Consider the following 20,654-nt stretch of genomic DNA (forward strand, 5'->3'; position numbering starts at 1 on the left):
CCATTTCTAAAAAGCCTTTCCTGACTACCTTCAGGCAAACGTTCCCATTTCCACCTCTGTGCTTTCAAAATACATCAATCATACCACCATGCTATCACTTATAATGATATGTTACTATTAGTTTGCTTATATGTCTATCCTATAATGCTCCCAGCAGAGGTTGTTGTGTCTTTTCTGTTTTCCTACAGCATCTCACTAAGTGGTAAGTTCGTGGAAGACCCTCTGTTTACCTATATCCCCAACCCACGATGAAATTAAGCGTTGCTCAGAAGTGGCAAGGGTGTATATGCTCTATGATCTTTCACCATCAGGTGTGCCACCCATCATGGTTCAGAGTGGAGCTTAGGAAACCTTCTGCTATCCCATCTGCAACATTAGGGACAAAGACATTTAGGACCACCCAAAGAAAGGGAAGCTGGTGGCAGGTGAAAACAGCTTGATAACAGAGCAGCCAGCGTGATTCATGAACTGTCAGCTATCTCTTTATACTTGAATATACTGAGGTCTTTACAACATGTCTATGAGACTACATAGCAATTTTCAAACTGTCATCCGATTAATCCCTCAAAATTAAAAATTCTGTTTTTGCTTTCCTATCAAATTATAAAACCATAAAAGCAAGAAAACTAACACCTAGAATAATATGCTATGTCTCTAGTAAAAATTAGTGGAATAGAGCTATGATAAATTAACTTTAATATATTTTACTCATACAAAAAATGGTAAAAAGTAGTAGTCTACTAGTAAAAATGAACATAAGCACTAAAAATGAAAACCTCCAAATAATTTTGAGATAAATATAAAAATACCTAGTAAAAAGTAATTCAAATTCAGTATGATGGTGCTCCCTTCATTCCATAATCTAAGTACAAAAATCAGAAGAGAAGACAGTAAAGAAAAGAATGAGGGCACGCATTTAGAAAACAATTCATTAAATGATTTTTGACATCACTCCTCAAAGATTGTGAATATTGTAATATCCACATACTTTTCTATTAATCCATGCCAAAAATTTGTTTCCAAACATTTTATTTCTTCATGTTAGCAGTCTTGCATTCCTTTTTCTTCTACCTTACACATTCTATTTTGACATTTAACTCTTAACCTTTTTCTCAATATATAAAATTTTATCTTAAGTATATTACTATAATTGTCTTCATTTTTTCCTTTTATTTCCTTTCTATTTCTCATCATTTACTTTTTCTCATTTTATAAATTAAAACATTTTTACTAATCTTAATGATTTTTTCCTATTCGATCCTTTTGCTGAACAACGAATTAAAATCTTGTTTGCATTTTTGTTTAATATAAAAATCCTCTCAAGTAAATTTTTATAAACACAGGATAAAAGTGAGCATCACATTTGAGAGTTTTCCTAATGATTACGGTTATGAAAGCAATAACTTAATTTGAATATTTGATTTTTTTTCAGGGAATTCTTATTAATACTATCATGATGAATAAATCTCTTCTTGAGAAATAAATAATACTGTGATCCAAAACAAATGTAACACATTTCTGAAGTATTTTTCCTTTAGCACAACTTTTTAAAAGACTTGTAATCTCCTCATACTTTGATTGTATCACTCAAAAGATGCTGGAACATACTTTCAGATCTCAAAATTAGGAAGCACTTGTTGAAACAAGGTTTATAGGTCTAAGAAAACAATGCAGCTCAGTTACACATTAATAATAAAACACTCAATTCTCTGCTAAAGCAACAGATACACTGAAAAAGTGTTTTGTTTGGTTGGTAATATCCATTCTGACTAACATACCTCTAAGGAAAGAGAAGGCCTACTAAAATCGGATGCATTTCCATAGGAACAAATTTTGAAACAGGAATAACGAATCTTTAGCTCACAAGAGACAGGTAAGTCTTATAAAGGGCAATTTCTGCTTGTATATCTCATGCTCTAGGACCTTTCCATTTTTAACTCTTCACATTAAGAAAAATGAGATGGGCAGTATTAGATTAGTTCCTGTACTAACTAGCAGTCTAAAAATTATTACTAAATTAGTGTAAGAATGGCATTAATATTTTTAAGGGTTTTCATAAAATATAAGGAAAATTAAACTACACTATAACACCATTTTAAATAAGATAACAAAAATTTGATATACATAATGAATCACACTATGATATAGAAATTGCTAATAATCAATTTCTTATGCATTTCAAGTCTAATGCTCTGCTACTGATAATTAATTCTTGGTTTTTAAAATCAAAAGTTTAACTAAAGATGGTACTTCTAAGTCAAGGTAGACATTTGTCCTTTTCACACTCTTAAATAGAGCCTGGCTAAGTGTAGCAATTTTAAGAAATACATAACAACACATACGAAATGTTTAAAAATAAGATAGCTCTTAATGATAACCTACTTAAGATTTTGACAAGCTCTATGAATTATAACCTCCCTAAAGTTATATTGTACCTGGTAAATTAGTTTATTAAATATTATAAATTCTTAAGCGCAATTACATAGCTTACTGTTAGCTACAAGAACTAAATTCTTAAATGTAAAATGTGAAATGATTAAATTATCCACTAACAATTTTTCAAAACATCTTCAATCCAAACAATGAATATCAGTAACCTTATTTACTAACTAAATTCTGTTATATGGTTCCTCTCAGTCTTGCCTACCTTTTCATTAGTACTAAAATTGTCAAAGTTCAAATATATTTCACTATTAGTATATACAATGTATATTGAGATTCACCACAACTACTGATTGTCATTTTCAAATTAACTTCCCTATTAGATCAACTCTTTTTCTAAATATTTTACAAATTGTTCCTCAATGGCAATTTATTAGTGGTCAGTGTAAATATATTTAGTGTCTCCCTGTTGGCATTTACGTCTTCAACTCCAACCTAAGAATAGTGTACGATGCTGACCACGAAAAACCCAGGCCCAATAATAAAGTCACTCCACATATGTTTTACTTTATTGCTTTCCATCTATTTGAAGCACTTCAATGGACAACCACCATTATTTTCTTAAAGAAGCAATAATCTTCTTTAACAAAAACCTCAATATTTGAAAAGTGTAAAGTAATATCTAAAAAATGCTAAGTCTAAACCTATCAAGTCTCAACAATCTATACTAATAAAGGAAAGCCATAACAGACACTCCAAAGTCATTTGTATTTGATTTTAGGAGATCATTTTAATAAAGTAAACTTATATTTTGGTAATTACATTTATCAACAAACAAATTATGAAACAGTACAGTGAAGGCATAATTGCCCCATTCTCTTCTCATATCTTCCAAGAATAAACTATCAACTCTCAAGCAGATGCCAGAGATAAGCCCAGAGCAGCTGAGGATGAGCTCTTTGTACATATCTATTTTGCTTACAGTACCTGAAAGACACCTAGGAAGATAACTATTAGATTCTGAAAGGCTCTTTCCTCTAATAACAATAATTTATAGAGTAAGGACTGAAGTTTGTTGTTGCTATTATTGCCATTTTTAACAAATGTACTCGCCTGTAATCCTAGGACTTTGGGAGGCCAAGGTGGGTAGATCACTTGAGGTCAGGAGTTCAAGACCAGCCTGGCCAACATGGCAAAACTCCACCTCCACTAAAAATACAAAAATTAGCTGGGTGTGGTGGAGCGTGCCTGTGATCCCAGGTACTCAGGAGGCTGAGGCAGAAGAATCCCTTGAATCTGGGATGCAGAGGTTACAGTGAACCAAGATTGCACCATTGCACTCCAACCTGGGCAACACGGCGAGACTCCGTCTCAAAAAAAAAAAAAAAAAAAATTACTCATTTAAATGTTACCATAACCCCATGATGCCTTACAAAAGAGGAGACTGGGGTCTAAAGAAATTAAATTAATGTAGCTAAGATCACAGTCAGAAAGCAGCAGAGCCTGGAATTACACTAGGTGCTCCGATCACAAATCAGCGCCCTTTCTGCTGTACCTTCCACCACCCCGAAGGTCCTTAATTAACAAGCATGTTAAAACAATGCTTCAGTAGCAAATCACCAAAAGACATAACTGATGAGGGGTGAGACTGGCTCAAGGACAGTCATTTGAACCCACCCCCTTCCACTTTTTTCCCTATTAGCTAGAGATGGGCCTTCACAGAGCTTTACCCATCTAGTTAATTAGCTGTCTTTGGATTTCACCTCATTTTTTTTCCTAAAACAATCATATGGTCATGTGGTGTGTTTTTGTTTTTGTTTTTGTTTTTGAGACAGGGTCTCACTATGTTGCCCATGCTGGGTCTTAAACTACTAGGCTCAGGTGATCCTCCCTCCTGGGCCTCCTGAGTAGCTGGTATTACCCCACCACACTGGGCCTGATGTTTTAACTATTTTTGTTTTTGCTTTTGATTATTGCTACCTGTGCCACTAAAGACAGAGAACAAACAAAAATCATTACATAAAAGAAAAAAGCATAAGTCTTGCAGTTAGGACCAGTGAAGAAATCCTGACTCCTCCCCTCATTAGGCGTGGGACCTTGAATGAATTTTCTAACCTCCTTGGGCCTTGTTTTCCTCCTCTGTAAACTGGGAATAAGAGTATTTAACTAATGGGCTTTGTGAAGATGAAATCAATCAATCACATACATGGGCCAGGCACAGTAAGTGCTCACACATGAGCCTCTCCTTCACTCTAAAGGGCGCGTTTATTTTTTCTTCACTTGAATCTTGTAGTGGAGAGACTGCTAATGTATCATACATCAAACAACTGAATCAAAAATTATCTTAAATTGAAAAAGAAACTATATTCATGTAGGTACCTAAGTGACAACTCAAAGAAAATTTCTTGGGTACTAATATGCTTTGCATTAGATATATTTTAAGGCAATTGATTAATATCAGACTCGATGCTGGAAGACAGTTTAAATATTAAATGCAAAATTCAAAATGTCTTTTCCCTGTCTCACAATAGCTATTACTGTTTCCACTAATGCAAAATGTAAAATCAAGAACAACTACCTTTTGCTATCGAGCAGAGAGAGGAAGAACTTCTCCCTAGGGCGTAACAATACAAATCACTGAATTACTAGCTTATAAAGATAAGGTCACTGGCAGAAGAATCCCAGCTTGGAACCATCCACGCTAAATGCAATTCCTGGGTCTATGTAAATCTAGTGAGCAGCTTGCTTTAGTATCCAGCATGGATATATTGCCTAGACTAGGGATAGCAAGTCTATTTCATCTTAAGTGTCAACAGTGATTGACAGTGACAATCTAAAGCACTGTATATGGATGCACTCTGAAGCAAAATCAAAGCTTTGCAGAAAAGAGTGCCAGGATTAATCTGCAATGTCTGCCAAGAATAGAAGAACATGCAGTGAGTCCACTGACATAAAAGAAGCATTTTTAAGTTATAGGTGAAAAAACTATAATCTAATTTCCTTTTCCATGGGCATGATAGATGAATGCTGTGTATTCACATCCCATTTCCTCCTCCTCCTGGACACACAACTAGGCTTCATCTCCAGCTTTTCCTGCATTTGGATGAAGTCATTAATAGATTTATTGCCAATGGAATACAGGTAGAAATGATATTTAGGCCTGGACCTACATCTTCTCTTGCAATACTCCCCTTTTTTGTCTGTCTCCCTCTGTCAGCCAGATGCATAGATGACAGTGGAGGACTCTGAAGCTCTAGATGACAGAATTTCTAGATAGGAGGAGCCATCCATGGCAGACTATGATACAAGCCAAAAATTAAACTTGTAGCATGCCACTAGCTGTTGGTTTTCCCAACAATGTAGTTCTGATTGAGACTGACAATCATAATATCATGCCACATACATGGGTCAACGATGACCTGTGCTAAGCAAATCAGAATTCTTCCCTATGATTTTGGAAAACTCTCTCTCTAGGAAGAGAACTCATTTTTCTCAGTGAGGCTGTGATAATGTGAACCTGGGAGCTTTAGTTCAGAATCATTGAAAAAGTCTTCAAGAATGGAATAGGTACTTCACTACTAATGTGAGGGAGAATCCTGAACAAGCACCAGAGAGGTCCAGCTTCACCCCTGACTTTTCCTCTTATTGGTTACAAGGGCCAAAATGCTTCTCTTTTCACCAAAACTATTTTATCTATAGTCCTGTAACCTGCCAACACAACAGTCATGACTAATACGGGTATAAATTAGAAAACAAAAATCTTGAAACTGACAGACAACATTTTGACATATATTCTCCCAAAATTATGGGCATACATACACTTCTAAAAAATGAAAACTGTGGGGCCGGGTGCAATGACTCACTCCTGTAATCCCAATACTTTGGGAGGCCGAGGTGGGCAGATCACCTGAGGCCAGGAGTTCGAGACCAGCCTGACCAACATGGTGAAACCCCATCTCTACTAAAAATAAAAAACTTTAAAAAAATTAGCCGGGTGTGTTAGAATGAACCTCTAATCTCACCTACTAGGGAGGATGAGGCAGAAGAATCACTTGAACCAGGGAGGCAGAGGTTGCAATGAGCCAAGATCCAGCCACTGCACTCCAGCCTGGGTGACAAAGCAAGGCTCCATCTCAAAAAAAAAAAAAGAAAAAGAAAAAGAAAAAAGAAAGAAAACTGTGATTTATGATCACACTTCATAACTTTTCCTTTCCATGTCAAATATACTTTAACAAGCTCGTTTTTCAAGGTTGGCCAGTATCTTATTGTTTGAATACACTATCATTTTTTTAAAAAGTATTTGGGTATATTCAATTTTGCATTCCCCTATACACAGTGATGCAACAAATTTTGGGGAAACAAAACATTTTTCCAATTATTTATCTCATGTAAAGCTGTAGAATTCAACTTGCTGGTCAAAGGATATTCAAGGGTTTTGATTAATATTGCCAACCCTTCCTCTCAAATATTTACACCCATTTATACTCGCAGCAACTGAGTGCTCGATTCATACTATTTTTCCACCTGAGAAAGTAATGCTGAGCTGAACTGAAAAAACACTTGTTTCTTAATTCACAGCACTATCCTACAAAATGATTAGTATAACCTATAATAGGGGCCAAAGTCAAATTTCTGTTTCATTAAGATATATATAGAATAGACCACTGGTACTGTAATGTCACCAAGGCACACAGTCCTTCACAAAATGCAATAAAATATAACTAACAATTAAGCAACTCCTTTGGAACAATAATGAAAATTATTGTGGGGAGGGGGGTGGGAAAGAACCACAAAGCAGTGAGGAGATGCATATGTTAAACAGTTGGTCACAGCCCACTCATTAGCACAGTCTCCTATCAGCCTCCTATGGAACCTTCCATGGGTACACTCATGCTCACTCAAGGGTAGCCAAAACCAGAATGTTACATGTTAAAATACATAATGAAGAGGCCAGAAAAACATGAACACACTGCAACCTAGATGTTTTAGGGAGAAAAAAACACAACAAAACTACATGAAGCCATTGTCTAACTGAATTATTTAGCTAGAAGTTGGAACAGCTGTAAGCTCTATACTTTGACACTAATGAGGTTCATAGTGATACTATAGTGAAATCCACTGGTTTAGACGTAACAATCAGAACTAGGTGAATAAGGCAATTACACATTAGGGCACCTATTCAAGATAGGTAGATAAGAATTATTCAGTATTAACACATACAGAAAGTGTAATATTGTCACTTTAGGACTCAGCTTACTCATCTATAAAAAATGAAAAGGCTGATCAACTTCTAAGATTCTCCTGAGCCTAAAAGGCCCTGCACATCTCAGGCAATCTACAACACTGGTGTTATTTCTTAACGTTCTCTGTCTTCCTACACTCATTCATCCAGCAACCTTCAACTTTTTCAAACTCCTAAATTGTGGCTTGCTCTCTGTGAGCCTCTTCCTAGATAGCATTCTGCAGCAGTTCTTGTTCACACCTCACCTACTTTAAGTCCCATTCATTCGTCAAGTCTGGGCTTAAACATCTCTTCCTCTGCAATGTGCCTCCACTGTAGTCTTCACCTTCTTTATTAAAACTTAATTCTTTTTGAATCACCTGTAATTATTTCTTTAATTTTCTGTTTCCCCTACTAAGTCACGAGCTCTCTGATGCCAAAGGCCATGCATATCTTGTTCACCATGGTATCCCTGTTTCCTGGAACAACTCCTGGCATTTGGAAATTATCCAAATATTTGTTAAATGAATAAATAATGGGATTGTGCTAAGTAAGCTAGTGAAAGACTCAGCACTGAAAGTAATTTCTAATTTTTCCAAGTAGGTCATTGAAAATAAAACTAAATATGTTGTTATTTATTGCTTTCTTTACAAAGGCAAAAGAACCCTAAGTTTCAGGTTAATCTTGCCCCCTTTCCTTACTGCTTGTCAAAAGCCCACAAGTTGTTAAGGGAAATTTTATCATGTTAATGAATAGTATCACCAAGTACTTAGTGAATACTATCATTTCAGTGACTATTGAAAGTGTGTAGTCACTTTTGAAATTGTTTTTCTTTTGTAATTATCTTAACCAGGTATAATATATGTAGTTATGAATTATAAAATGAATATTGAATACAATGCTTCCCAACTGTATCCAACTCTACAGAAAATAGTTGCACGCATATACACAAACACACAATGCCAGCAAAGGATTTTCTCTAATATTAATACTTAACCATCTAATATCTAATAGTTAATGATATGTACTGAGAGAAGTCCAATATGCTTTAAATCCACAACGAAAAAAAATGATGGATATAATTGTTTAAAATCTAACATTTTTTCAAATTTACCAACTTGCTCATTGTTCTAACTTTTAATATCAAGGTTCTAATTTTCCCCAGATAAAATCTTCACATCATGGCCATGCAAGTGTTGAGAGGATGTCAGGAAATACATATTATATACATTAAATAATTTAATGTTTATTTATTTGTATTCCTCCAGTTTTACACTTCTATTGTTTTTATAGTCTTCTGAGAGAAAGAATTGAGTTTAACCCCTTGCTCTTCTGAAGTTTACTGGGTAAAAGTAAAATTTTTAAGTAGAAAGTTTATGAGAAAACAAAGGTCTAAAATTAGAGAAATATGAAGCATAATAAAAATCATTCAACAAATATTTACCCAAACCTGCTATCATGCTATGTTTGGTGTGAGGAATAAGACAGTCTCAAAGAAACTACAGACTAGAGAAAGAAAACAACCACTAAAGAGAATCCCACTATAGTTCTGGGAGGGATATGAAAGAAATATATGCACAGGGGACCATCTAGGCACTGAAAAGAATGCCTAAAACTAGAGTTTTAGAAATTAGATTTTAAAAATATATTAAAACTTAAAAACACCACATGCAAAGGCCCAAAAGTAATGCAGAATATAGTAAATCTAATGTTTCAAAGTAGTTCAGCAATGAACTGTGGGGTATGTGTGTGTGTAGGCAAAAACAAACAATAGGAAAATACGCTGGTTCCATATCTAGCATACAGGTGGACTATCAAGGGAAAAACACCTGATAACCTGGATAAATATTACAGGCATCCTTCCACTCATTTGGCTGAACTCACAAGAAAATAAAGCAATTTCCAAGGCCAAAAAAATAAAGAAATTGCAGAAAACCACATAGTAAAGTAATACTGAAGAGGAGGCTGCCCTGAAGTCATGTGTTAATCTAAGTGGCTTAGAGTCTTAGATTCTAGCAGCCCTGTGGCGAACAGGGGACAAGGCCTTTGAGACTAAGCAAGGTTACTAGTTGGAACTAAGACAACCATATAAAGCTAGGATCCTCAAAGGGTTACTCCTTTAGTAAAATTAATAGAAAAACAAAAACAAAAAAGAATATCTTTCAGCAAAAGGAGACAAGGGAAAATGTGTCCTGCTCTTCCTAAGCTCTGGGTAGATAAGGGAAAAAAATCTCTGGGGCATTTGTAACCATAGCTTTCACCCTGATGAACTTTGTGATTCAAATTTATACTACAGATCCACACTCCAATATCTAAAACCCTTAGGGCCATATATGTTTCAAAGTTCATGATTTTTGAGATTCTACAAAGGTATTATGGTACAGACATTATATATGAAGTAACACCTCACTATAATCTGAACAGCATACCATAATATGACAATATTTTTATAGCTTAACATATGACTCTTCATGATAGGCAGTATATAAAGACTATAGAGGGTCAACTTTTCCTGCCAAATGATTTACAAAAATAATTTTGGTTTTCTGAGCATTTTGGATTTTCAAATTATGGACAAGGATTATGGATCTGGACCTGCACTGGATGGGAAACTCCAAGAGCAGAAATCAACTTCAGGTGCTCTCAGAATGGCAGCACCTGTGGGACCTCTCTGAAGCAAAATCTTTCTAGGTGACCCTAGGCTCCCTAGGATTCCCACAAATTAAGTCCTAGCCAACATTACCTCAGAGTCTAAAATTACAAAACATATGAGGAATCATGACTGAATATCAGGCAAAAACAACAATAGAAACAGAACTTCATGTCATAGATCTATGAAACATAGAATATAAAATTAGTTTTGTTTAAAATGGTAAAGAAATAAAAGAGGAACTCAAAAATATTAGCAAGAAAAATACAGTATCCAGAAAATGGGCAAATTTGAAAAAAATTCAAGAACAAAAAATATAAATAAACAAAGTAAAAAACTAAGAATGCATAAAAGCAGACAAGACACAGCTAAACAGAGAATTAATGAACTGGAAGGTATCTGAAAAACAAATCATGCTGAACAGAAAAGAAAACATTAGAAAATACAAAAAGTATATTAAGATTTATATGGATGTAATAAAGTCTAACATATTTCTAATCATGCTTGAAGGACATAAAAAGAAAGAGAATGAGAATAAGCAATAATCAATGATAACTGAAAAGCTGAGAATTTTCCAGAACTGATGAGAGACATACATTCTCAGATTTTAAAAACCCAACAAATTCCAAATAGAATAAACAAACAAACAAAAATGCCACATCTAGACACACATACAATACAGAAGGACAAGACAAACAGAAGATTTGAATGTAGCCCCCGTCAAACAAAGGAATTACCTAAAGGCAGGTAGACAGATAAATTCTCCTAAGAGCAATAATAGAAGCCAAATGAGTGAAATATCAAAGTGAAAATAACTGTCATTCTAGAATCTTATATACAGATACATTATCTTCAAAATATACTTCAAGAAAAGTATATAGTTCAAGAAAATCTTATAAATGATGAAGGAATGGTGAGCAAAGAAGTCAGTTACAAGGTAGGCATATCTAAGTAAACATTGCTTTCATCAAATAATAATGTACAGCTTTATGAGTTAAAACTACAGTGAAACATAAAACACTGAATAATAATAGCACGTAAGATAGAAGTGGGTGATTGAAGTTAAAAGTTTCTACATTTCTTGGGAAGAAAAAAGAGATATTGATCAACTTCAGACATTACATATGCATATTAAAATTTTAAGGTTAATCACTAAAAGAACAGAAATAGTATATATATCTTCCAAACTACAGAAAGAGAAAGTTAGAATTAAAGGAAAAACTGATACAATTAAAAGCAGGGGGCACAAAATAGCATGGAGAAGAAGGGCCGAATCACTGGCGATATATGTGGAATTGTTATAGTGGTGGTAGTAGCAATAATTGTACTAGTAATGTTTATTATTAGTAGTGGTATTAATAACTGATTGTTATTGCATATCTGTGTGTCAAGTTCTGGTCTAGGTATTTTACATGCATTATCTTATGCATTACTCATTAAAAGTGAAGTAGGTACTATAATTAGTCTTCATTTTACAAATGAGGCTTATTACTGTTCTAAATCAAGCAGAAGACAACTAAAGAACGAGATTTCAGGTAGTTTTTTGTTTTGTTTTGCTTTCAGACAGGGTCTTGCTCTGTCACTCAGGCTGGAGTACAGTGCCATGATCATGGCTCACTGCAGGCCTGACATCCTCCGCAGCCTTCCAAGTACCTGGGACCATGGGTACACATGATCATGACTAATTTATTTTATTTTTTATAGAGATGGGCTCTCCCTATGTTACCCAGGCTGGTCTCAAACTCCTGGGCTAAAGTGATCCTCCTGCCTTGGCCTCCCAGAGTGTTAGGATTACAGGCATGAGACACTGCATACAGCTCAGAGTTTTTAAATAATTATCACTCACTGAATTTGAGGGATGAGGGATAACTCTAAAGTTAGTGGCTTGGGCAACTGAGTAGGCAATGCCTGGCATCCAATAGCAATTCTAAGATTTCATGCATGAATTATGCCATTCAAAGACACAGAATATTTAAAGAGGGGTACAGTTGTGTCTGTTTTCTTTGGAATGGTGAGTAAATCACTATTTCAAGCAGCTTGGTTGTGGGAAAAAAGAAAAAGCAAAGAATGACAGGTTGGTTGCTGAAAAGCTATTATTAAGATAATAGAGCCCAAAGAGACGTGTGTGTGGTTTGTTTGTTTTAAATGGAGATACTTGAAAATACTTATAAGAGAGACAGAAGATGTTAAAGATACAGATGACAGAGAGAATAACTCATGTAGAAAGGACAGTTGTAATTTAAAATAAAAATGCTAAGCCTAGGAGAACAATCAAATGGTGCAGCCCAAAAGCAAAACTACACCAACCAGGGAGAGACCTAGATTCTCTCTCTCCTAAAATTTCTTTTTTTTTTTTTTTTTTTTGAGATGAAGTCTTGCTCTTGTTCCCCAGCCTGGAGCGCAATGGCGTGATCTCAGCTCACTGCAACCTCTGCCTCTTGGGTTCCAGCGATTCTCCTGCCTCAGGCTCCCGAGTAGCTGGGATTACAGGTGCCTGCCACCACACTCGGCTAATTTTTTTGTATTTTTAGTAAAGACAGGGTTTCATCATGTTGGCCAGGCTGGTCTCGAACTCCTGACCTAGGTGATCTGACCGCCTTGGTCTCCCAAAGGGCTGGGATTACAGGCGTGAGCCACAGTACCTGGCAAAAATTCTTTAGAAAATGCTAGATCCTCCTTAAAAATGAATAATAAAGAAGGCTTCTGTACACAAGGGAGAGGAGGATCCTCACACATCTGGGACAAATGGAGAGACAGCAGAAAAACAGCTACAGAAAGACTGTGGGCTTCAGGGTACAATTCTCTCTGGTTTGTGCTTTCACCCAATTGTTTCAAGGAAGAGTCGTCATTTCTTACTCACAAGTCATTGTGCAATTGACACAGGGGTATGCCATTCAACCAATCTTCCCTTGGTGAGAAAGAAAAAAATAGGGCAACTCCCACATTACATAAATGCCTAAGAAAAAACATAGCCAACATTCTTCTTTATAAATATACATTTTTCTAAAAAGAGAAAACATTGTAAAAGAAATGAAACTAAGGATAAATATTTTTAATGGCAAGGAATCTGATTTTTCAAATTATTTAAATGCACTATGATTTTGTTTGAAGGTTCTCTTAGTAGATGCTGGCTCAGGAGTTGAGTCACTTAAAATACAACTCTGCAAGGAAAACATCCTCGGCCCCTAGGGAATAGGGTTATATGTCACTTCTGACCTTCTTTACCAAGATAAGCTCCAAAGAACACCCTATCCCAGCATCAGTCAATTGAAGAGAGGAGGTAAGGTATTTAAAGGATATTGATTTGTGAAAAGCTAAAAGACAGGTCCATGGCAACTAAGCACACAGATTAAATTACAAATAAATCTTCAGCCACCATTTATTAAACATTACAATTAACGTGGCAATATATCAAGAAATTTAGATTTTAATCTAAAATGCTACAAGCTAATATTGCAATTAGGATATGAATTTGCCTACTATCTATATAATTTTCAGTATTTTTTCCATATCAACATTTTAAATCACTAAAACAACTTTTTAAAAATCGAATTGTTACCAATTTTATTCTAAGAAAGTATCTGCTAACTACGCTGACTGCAAAAAGTGAAAAAAAATAACTAAAGTGACCCAAATATATTTAACATTATACCATTAAAAAAAGATTATTCTGAAAATGAGAAAGTAAAAAGATCTGGAAAAAAATCCCTATTGTTCCACTAGCTGCTATAAAGTCTGTTTAATTATTTTTGTGTCATTTTTAAAGCATGTTCCCTCCTACTACCTAAGACTCTTGGTCACTCTGCTTCCCCTGCTCCTGCCCACCCTGATCACGTGATCTCTTCTCTCCCCTCCTAGGACACTAAGCACCTTTGAGAATGTCACAGAATCACACACATTGAGCCCATTACACATGTATGGTATGAATTATAATCATATTAAATACTTTTCAGAAGTGCGTCTACCCCATCTCTTCACCCTTGGGCTGGGTCTTCTAGTAAATCAAGAGGAAGGAACAGATTATGTTCTGGTACAGAAAAATGAGAGGGTGTGTTTTGTTTTGTTTTTAAAAAAACGAATAGTTAAATGAGAACAATGAGAATCAAATTAAAATATATTTACAGCAAGTTAGTATACTTCTCAAATTCAAAGTTACTCTAGTGTTCAGTAATCTTTTACACATTGTTCTACTTAATTTTATTCAGTAAACTTTGCTTACTTTTTGGATCTTTCAGCACTTATAGAAAGCCCTACTAAATTATCGCAAATATAAATATATGGTGGCTGCTGAATTAGTGTGCTAACAGAATTTCTATTAATTAAAATATATTTCAGGTTTACTAAGCACATTTATGCAAAGCAAACTCACTTTCAGGTTTAAATTTTCATTCTATTTTTAACTCACAAAATTTCTTTTTTGCAGAATATTTTATGAATAAAATTAAAGCAGCAGGAATTTGTGTTGATGTGCTAGTATTTGTCTTCAATCAAAAATCAGTCCATATCTCCTACTACCTTTACCAGATAGTCTTATAAGAAACATAATCTTTTTCTTTTTTGTAATTTGGGAGGAACAGAATTGTTAGTAAAATTCTAGTATCTCTCAAACATCAGATTCAGAACGTGAAGCACTTACTTTTCATGTGGGATAAGCTCATTACTAAATAGCTTCAAGTGTTTAATACGGAAAAAATAGGATTACTGAAAACCAAATTGGCTTTTCATAAGGTTTGTTTTGATGTTAACAGTAATGTCTAGGTTTGAATTCTGATAATCATAAATAGGATACTTTAACAATGTAGCATATATAGAAATCATTCATAAGCACTATTAACTGAAATGAATCATATAGCAGGGCTGCAAAGCTTTCCAAATTTACCGCTGCAGATGTTACTTTGGACCAACTCTATTTTATTGTTTAGCCTTGACATAATACCGGGTACACACTGGGTTCCTATTACTACCTAATCTTTTTACTTTATTATTTGACTTGGGCTATCCTTTAGGGCATCACACACAAAATAGAAAAAACAAACAACACTGAAGTGTCAAACAGATGTAACTAAGAAGGTAAATACTCATTGACTCCTGGATGTTTTATATGCTAGCAAATAGGTACAACAAGTTACAAGGGAAAGGAGGCGAGGATGTATAGGTGGACCCAGAAAAGTTTATGTCAAACCAATATTGATTAGGTATTTAATTTTCACATACAAAGGGCAACATTATTATAGTCGAGTATGGAATGAAAGTTTTACATAATCCAAAAGTACCATAAAACATATAATCCTTACTTAGATTGTTAAGTGCTGTCACTGAAAAAAGAAAAAAAATCTGGGAATAAATGTACAGAGCTTCTTCATCTCGACCTTTTCACCATATATAATTCTGCCCTCAGATGTTAACAAGTCATTTCTTCAAGTGTATAAATCATATATCTTTAAGAATCATTTTATAAGTCACCATAATTAACAACAATAGTTTTCTTGGCCTATCAACCTAAAGAGAAAAGAATTTATCATTTAAACCAGTACCTTAATATTAAATTCATATTTCAAAAGGATTTTGAGCCCAATTAATCCAATACCTCTAAAAAAAAATGACAGAACCATAAATCTATTTTAACAATCTTCCAATCTAAACTCCAAACTAAAAAGTTATACACAAACCAAACTAATAATAAATTGGAATTGTTTTTGTTTCAAATCCCCAAACGCTACATTTTGTGCTCTTTTTCTCCAAACCAGTATTTAATATTTTCAAAACTAAAACACCAACTACTTGAGAATGCTTCAGTGCCTATAGAGAAACTTAATTATGTGTTTGCACGTTTTAATAACAACTCACTTTTATAACTGGTGTTTACTGAAAACCTGTGAATAAATTACTGAGATAGTTTACTGTTTTTTTAAAGGAACTTCACAAAGAATTCTGAGCAAAGATGTCCTCTTAATAATGCATATAACATATATATTCAGGTTTTCCATATCATCTTTTCTTAGAATAGTACATATTAATAATGTGATACCTATGTCTCCAAATTCCACCCAAAAGTTGGTTTTAAGTAGATATTTTATTTTATGACTTACTAGAAAAGCAAAACATTAAAAAGAAAAACCACTAACCAATACTCCTCAGTGCTTGGATTTTGGTCATTGTTTTATGCAACAGAATTAAAATTTTTTCATTCAATTTTTTTCATAACAGAATTAAAATTTTTTCATGCATATTATAAAGACTGCAATATGTATGCAGATTTTCATGCTCAATTCCACAGAAAGCTATCCAAGCAAGGTGAGTGTTTTGAGATTAGACCATTTAGGTTAATATGGTTCATTTTCTCTTCTCTCTCAATAGAGTATATTACTGAACTACAGATGGCAGTTAAGTGCACTGGTTAAAAGCTATGCAAGTTTGGCCAGGGGAAGTGGTGGCTCACTCCTGTAATCACAGCACTTTGGGAGGCCAAGGTGGGTGCATAACCTGAGGGAAGGAGTTCAAGACCAGCCCGGCCAACATGAAGAAACCCCATCTCTACTAAAAAAACACACAAGAATTAGCCAGGTGTGGTGGTACACGCCTGTAAGTCCCAGCGACTCAGGAGGGTGAGGCAGGAGAATTACTCAAACCCGGGAGGCTGCAGTGGGCCGACAATGCACCACTGCACTCCAGCCTGGGTGACAAAGAGAGACTCCATCACACAAAGAAAAAAAAAAAAAGCCATGAAAGTTAATTACCCTCCCTGAACCCATTAAGTGGTGAAAGATTAATAATATAAAGCTCAGTGCCTGCTATATAGTAACTGCTCAATAAATGTTCAGCTCTTATGACCATTCATATTATTAATTCAACACCAGTTCCTATTTCAGCTGCTTTCTTTTATAACATGGAATCTCTTCCCCCTATTTTCCACATCTTAGAAATCATATTGGAAAACCTCCTACCTTCAAAATTTTCAAAAGACTTTTCCACTAAAATACTAATGTGACTAAATATTTAGATCTGGAGAAGTCGGTCTTTATCTGAATGATGTTTTAATGAACTGTTCAAACCTGTGAATGTTCTCTGAAATATATCAGTATACTGATTTATCATTTTCATTATAGACCAGCATGTAGCAAATTCATAACCTATACCTTTTTATTATGAGGATTTTCTAGACTGATATACACCTTTAAGACATGAATCATCCTCCTAGAGTTGGGGAAACTGATGGGAAAATGGCTAAATGATTCAGCATGCTGCAGCAAAGTGAGCTGGTCATAAATTTACAATTTCCACTTCTGTTAGGTGCCCTGGCCCTGGTGGCCTCTTTCATCTTGTACTGCATATATAACATATAATACTGTAATCAACAAATTTTGTTAAACATTCCCTTGGGAAAGGCATAATGGTACTTTCTCCTCAGATCAGCTTCTAGAAACAAAATTATTCAATTCTATGAGACAACAGGTTCAGAAGACTAGACAACTCTTACAACGTCCAGTTGTAAGCTTCACCAAGCTTGACTTATGCAGATAACAGGGCGAGAGTGAATTCTGACACTGGTACCACTTTCTCAGCTGCACAAAGGAGATAGTAGGGAAAAGACCTCAGGCCAAAAAAACCCAGAAGATGGGCAAAGGAAGCCAGCTGAGGAAATGGTTATGGCCATAGCTGTGTCTCTCATGCCAACACTGACCTTTACCAAAAACATCACAATAGAACAGAAGATCCTAAGCAGGTCAAGAGAACTAAATAGCAACTGCTGAACATACACTCATATAGCCTGACTTATGAGGAGCCTCACCACCCAAAGCAGGTGAAAGCCTTTTTCTTTTCTAAGTGCCTCTGTTTATCCTTCAATGACGAAAGATTTACTGTTAATTAAGGTATTTCAGAAATGTACAGATTCCAGAGTAGAATAAAGCCTTTTCCATCAAATAACCAGTTACAAAAACAACATTAAGAATTAAATGTTTCCATCTAAAATTGCACCATCTCAGATGCTGGGGAAGTACATCCATTTTGTGACCATAGCATAGTCATCTCACCCAGCATTTTCTGAGAATGGGACAAAATGTACCAGAATGTGTAAAATGAAATTGCCATAGCTATTAAGTCCAATTTCCTCATTCAGTATCTTGAATTCATTTGTTTGGTATGGTAACATACACACATACACACATACACACACACACACACACACACACACTCTCACAAAAAAAAATCCTCAGGAGCAACACTGAAAAAGATGATACTATCTTAGAATTATCTGAAATGTATTTAGGAAAGAACTAGGGTGACAAGTTTGACCTTCCATAAATTCATCTTTTTTTTTTTTTGACTGTGCAACCTCTAATTTCCTCTAATTTGGAGAAGGGAGGGTGGGTGGAGAAAGAAAAAAAGGTGCAAAACATCTAATTCAGAGTGTACAATCTGTGTGTGTGTGTATATATACACATAATGTGTGTGTGTGTATTTTTCCCCCTTCACCAAGACCTTGGAGTTAAATAAGAGGAAAAAATGGCTCACAAGACAAGGTTTCAGGACTAACCCAAGGGAACACCTTCACAGCTGGAGAATTCCAGCTCAGGGGCAACCTGGCTGGGAATATCAGAGGCCGCAGCATTATCGACCAAGAGCACAGGCCGCACCACCAGCATCCCAGGCGCCTCTGCCGTGCGCATGTCCCTCTTATATAAAGAGATGCTTACAGTCCAGGTGCTTTTTCTTGGGGCCCATCACTTCATGAGTAGTGGCTTTGCAGACAGCTCTCGCTACAGCAGAGCCTGTCACGCTGTACTGAGCGGCGGCGATCCGATCCGTGAGCGTTTGGCCCGACATCTTCTCTGGTCGCGTCTACCGCCTCTTCTTCTGCAGGAAACAAGGGGAGATGGTCCGGCTTTAATCCGCAGACCCTCCCCTCCAAGCACCCAGGCCTTGCCTCCTCCAGCCGCGCGGCGGCTCTCTCCTCCTCCATCCCCACCCTGGCACCACCTCTTGGAGCCAGCAACGCGCCAAGCCCCGCTCCTGCGATGCGGTCCAGGGAGTCTTGGCCGTGAGTGGGGCAGTCACGGAACCCCAGCGTGGGCTCCAGTCTCAGCATCGTGACACCGTCCCCATTCTCCCCCACCCCCACATAGGACCAGACTCGCCCCCTGGGGACCCCCCTGTCAATCAGCACTTTCCCCGCAACCTGACACACGGGTGCTGCGCTAGCCACGACGTGCGTCCGGGTTATTCCCTGGGCGCCGCACCCACCGGTGCCCACCTCCCACCTTCGCAGACTTTCCTCCTAGCAGCCTGCAGGCTTCGGGGAATGCATCGGCTACCCAACCCCTGGCTGCCTCCCTCCTCCTCCTCGCGCTGCTGCAGCAAAGGGCTCGTCCTCCCTCAGTCGCGAAGGAGATTATCCTAGCATTGCGCCATGTTACGCCCTCGCTTCCCCTTCCTTCCCCGCCGCCGGCTCCAAAGCCTCGCCGAGGCCGATAGCCCGGGCCCCTTCCCCCCGGTCTCAAAATTCCTGCCGCAGGGGCCGCCCGGGAGCGCTGCGGAGGCGCCGGAGTCTTGGGGCACCTCACCCTTCCTGGATTTGGAGCGGAGCCGGGCTGACAGCGCAGCCCAGCCCCCCCCCCGCCCGCCCTGGAGCGCTCCGCGGAGCTGTCACCCGGCCGCTGCCCTTCTCCGCACCCTGGGATTATCCTCTGTGGATCCCCGCGCGGCCCTGGCGCGGGGAGGGGGCCGAGTACGGCCGCGGGTACTCACCCCGCCCCTGAGCGGCGCCGCCCGCCGCAGGATGAGCGGAGCCCGGGCAGCTGAGGGAAGCGGCGCCGGTGGGTGTGTGCGACCGCGCGCAGACCCGGTGCCCCTGGGCGCAAAGTCTCCAGCCCTGGCCGGGCCCCGCTCCTCAGCTCCGCGGTCCCGACACCCGCCGCCCCTGACCCCAGAAGCCAGTACCCGCCCGCCGCCGCCTCTTCTGCAAGCGCCGCCGCGTCTCTCTAGCGCTCCAAGCTGCGTCCCCATCCCCGCCCCCACCTCAGCTGTGGCTCCTCCGACGAGTCAGGTGACGGCGGCGGACAAACCCGGACGAGCCCTCGGCGGAGTGCCTCGCGGCCCCCTCCCAGCTACTCACACACACCGCCCCCCGGGGCTGGGAGCTTAAAGGCGAGGGGGCGCCTCGCGCAAGCATCCCCGGCAAGCGGGAGGGGAGAAGGAGGAGGCGGGGAGGCGAGGAGGCCGACACCCACCCAGCCAGCCGCTCTCCGCTGGGCTCCTGGCCGCCCCTCCGCTGCTGGCTCGGCACCCGGCACGCACTGGGAGCGCGCACCGCGCACACCTGCCCGCCGACTGCTGGGGGCGCCCTGGGCGGTGAGGGCGTTGGCCAAGCCAGGCGAGTGGGCTTCTCGGGTTCTACTCGGT

The 20,654-nt window shown here is 38.1% G+C and overlaps 1 protein-coding gene across 1 annotated transcript in view; it reads right to left on the reverse strand.

Moving 5' to 3' along the window:
• LOC101009624 (clathrin coat assembly protein AP180) overlaps positions 1–20,277 on the reverse strand; it is a 170,631-nt gene extending 150,354 nt beyond the window's left edge. The window contains 2 exon segments of the mRNA XM_031667289.1: positions 18,950–19,109; positions 20,001–20,277. Coding sequence (XP_031523149.1) covers positions 18,950–19,079 — 130 coding nt within the window. The 5' untranslated portion in view covers positions 19,080–19,109; positions 20,001–20,277.
• Between the last annotated feature and the right edge of the window lie 377 nt (positions 20,278–20,654).

Source organism: Papio anubis, chromosome 6, assembly GCF_008728515.1.
Source record: "Papio anubis isolate 15944 chromosome 6, Panubis1.0, whole genome shotgun sequence".
Classification (NCBI taxonomy): domain Eukaryota; kingdom Metazoa; phylum Chordata; class Mammalia; order Primates; family Cercopithecidae; genus Papio; species Papio anubis.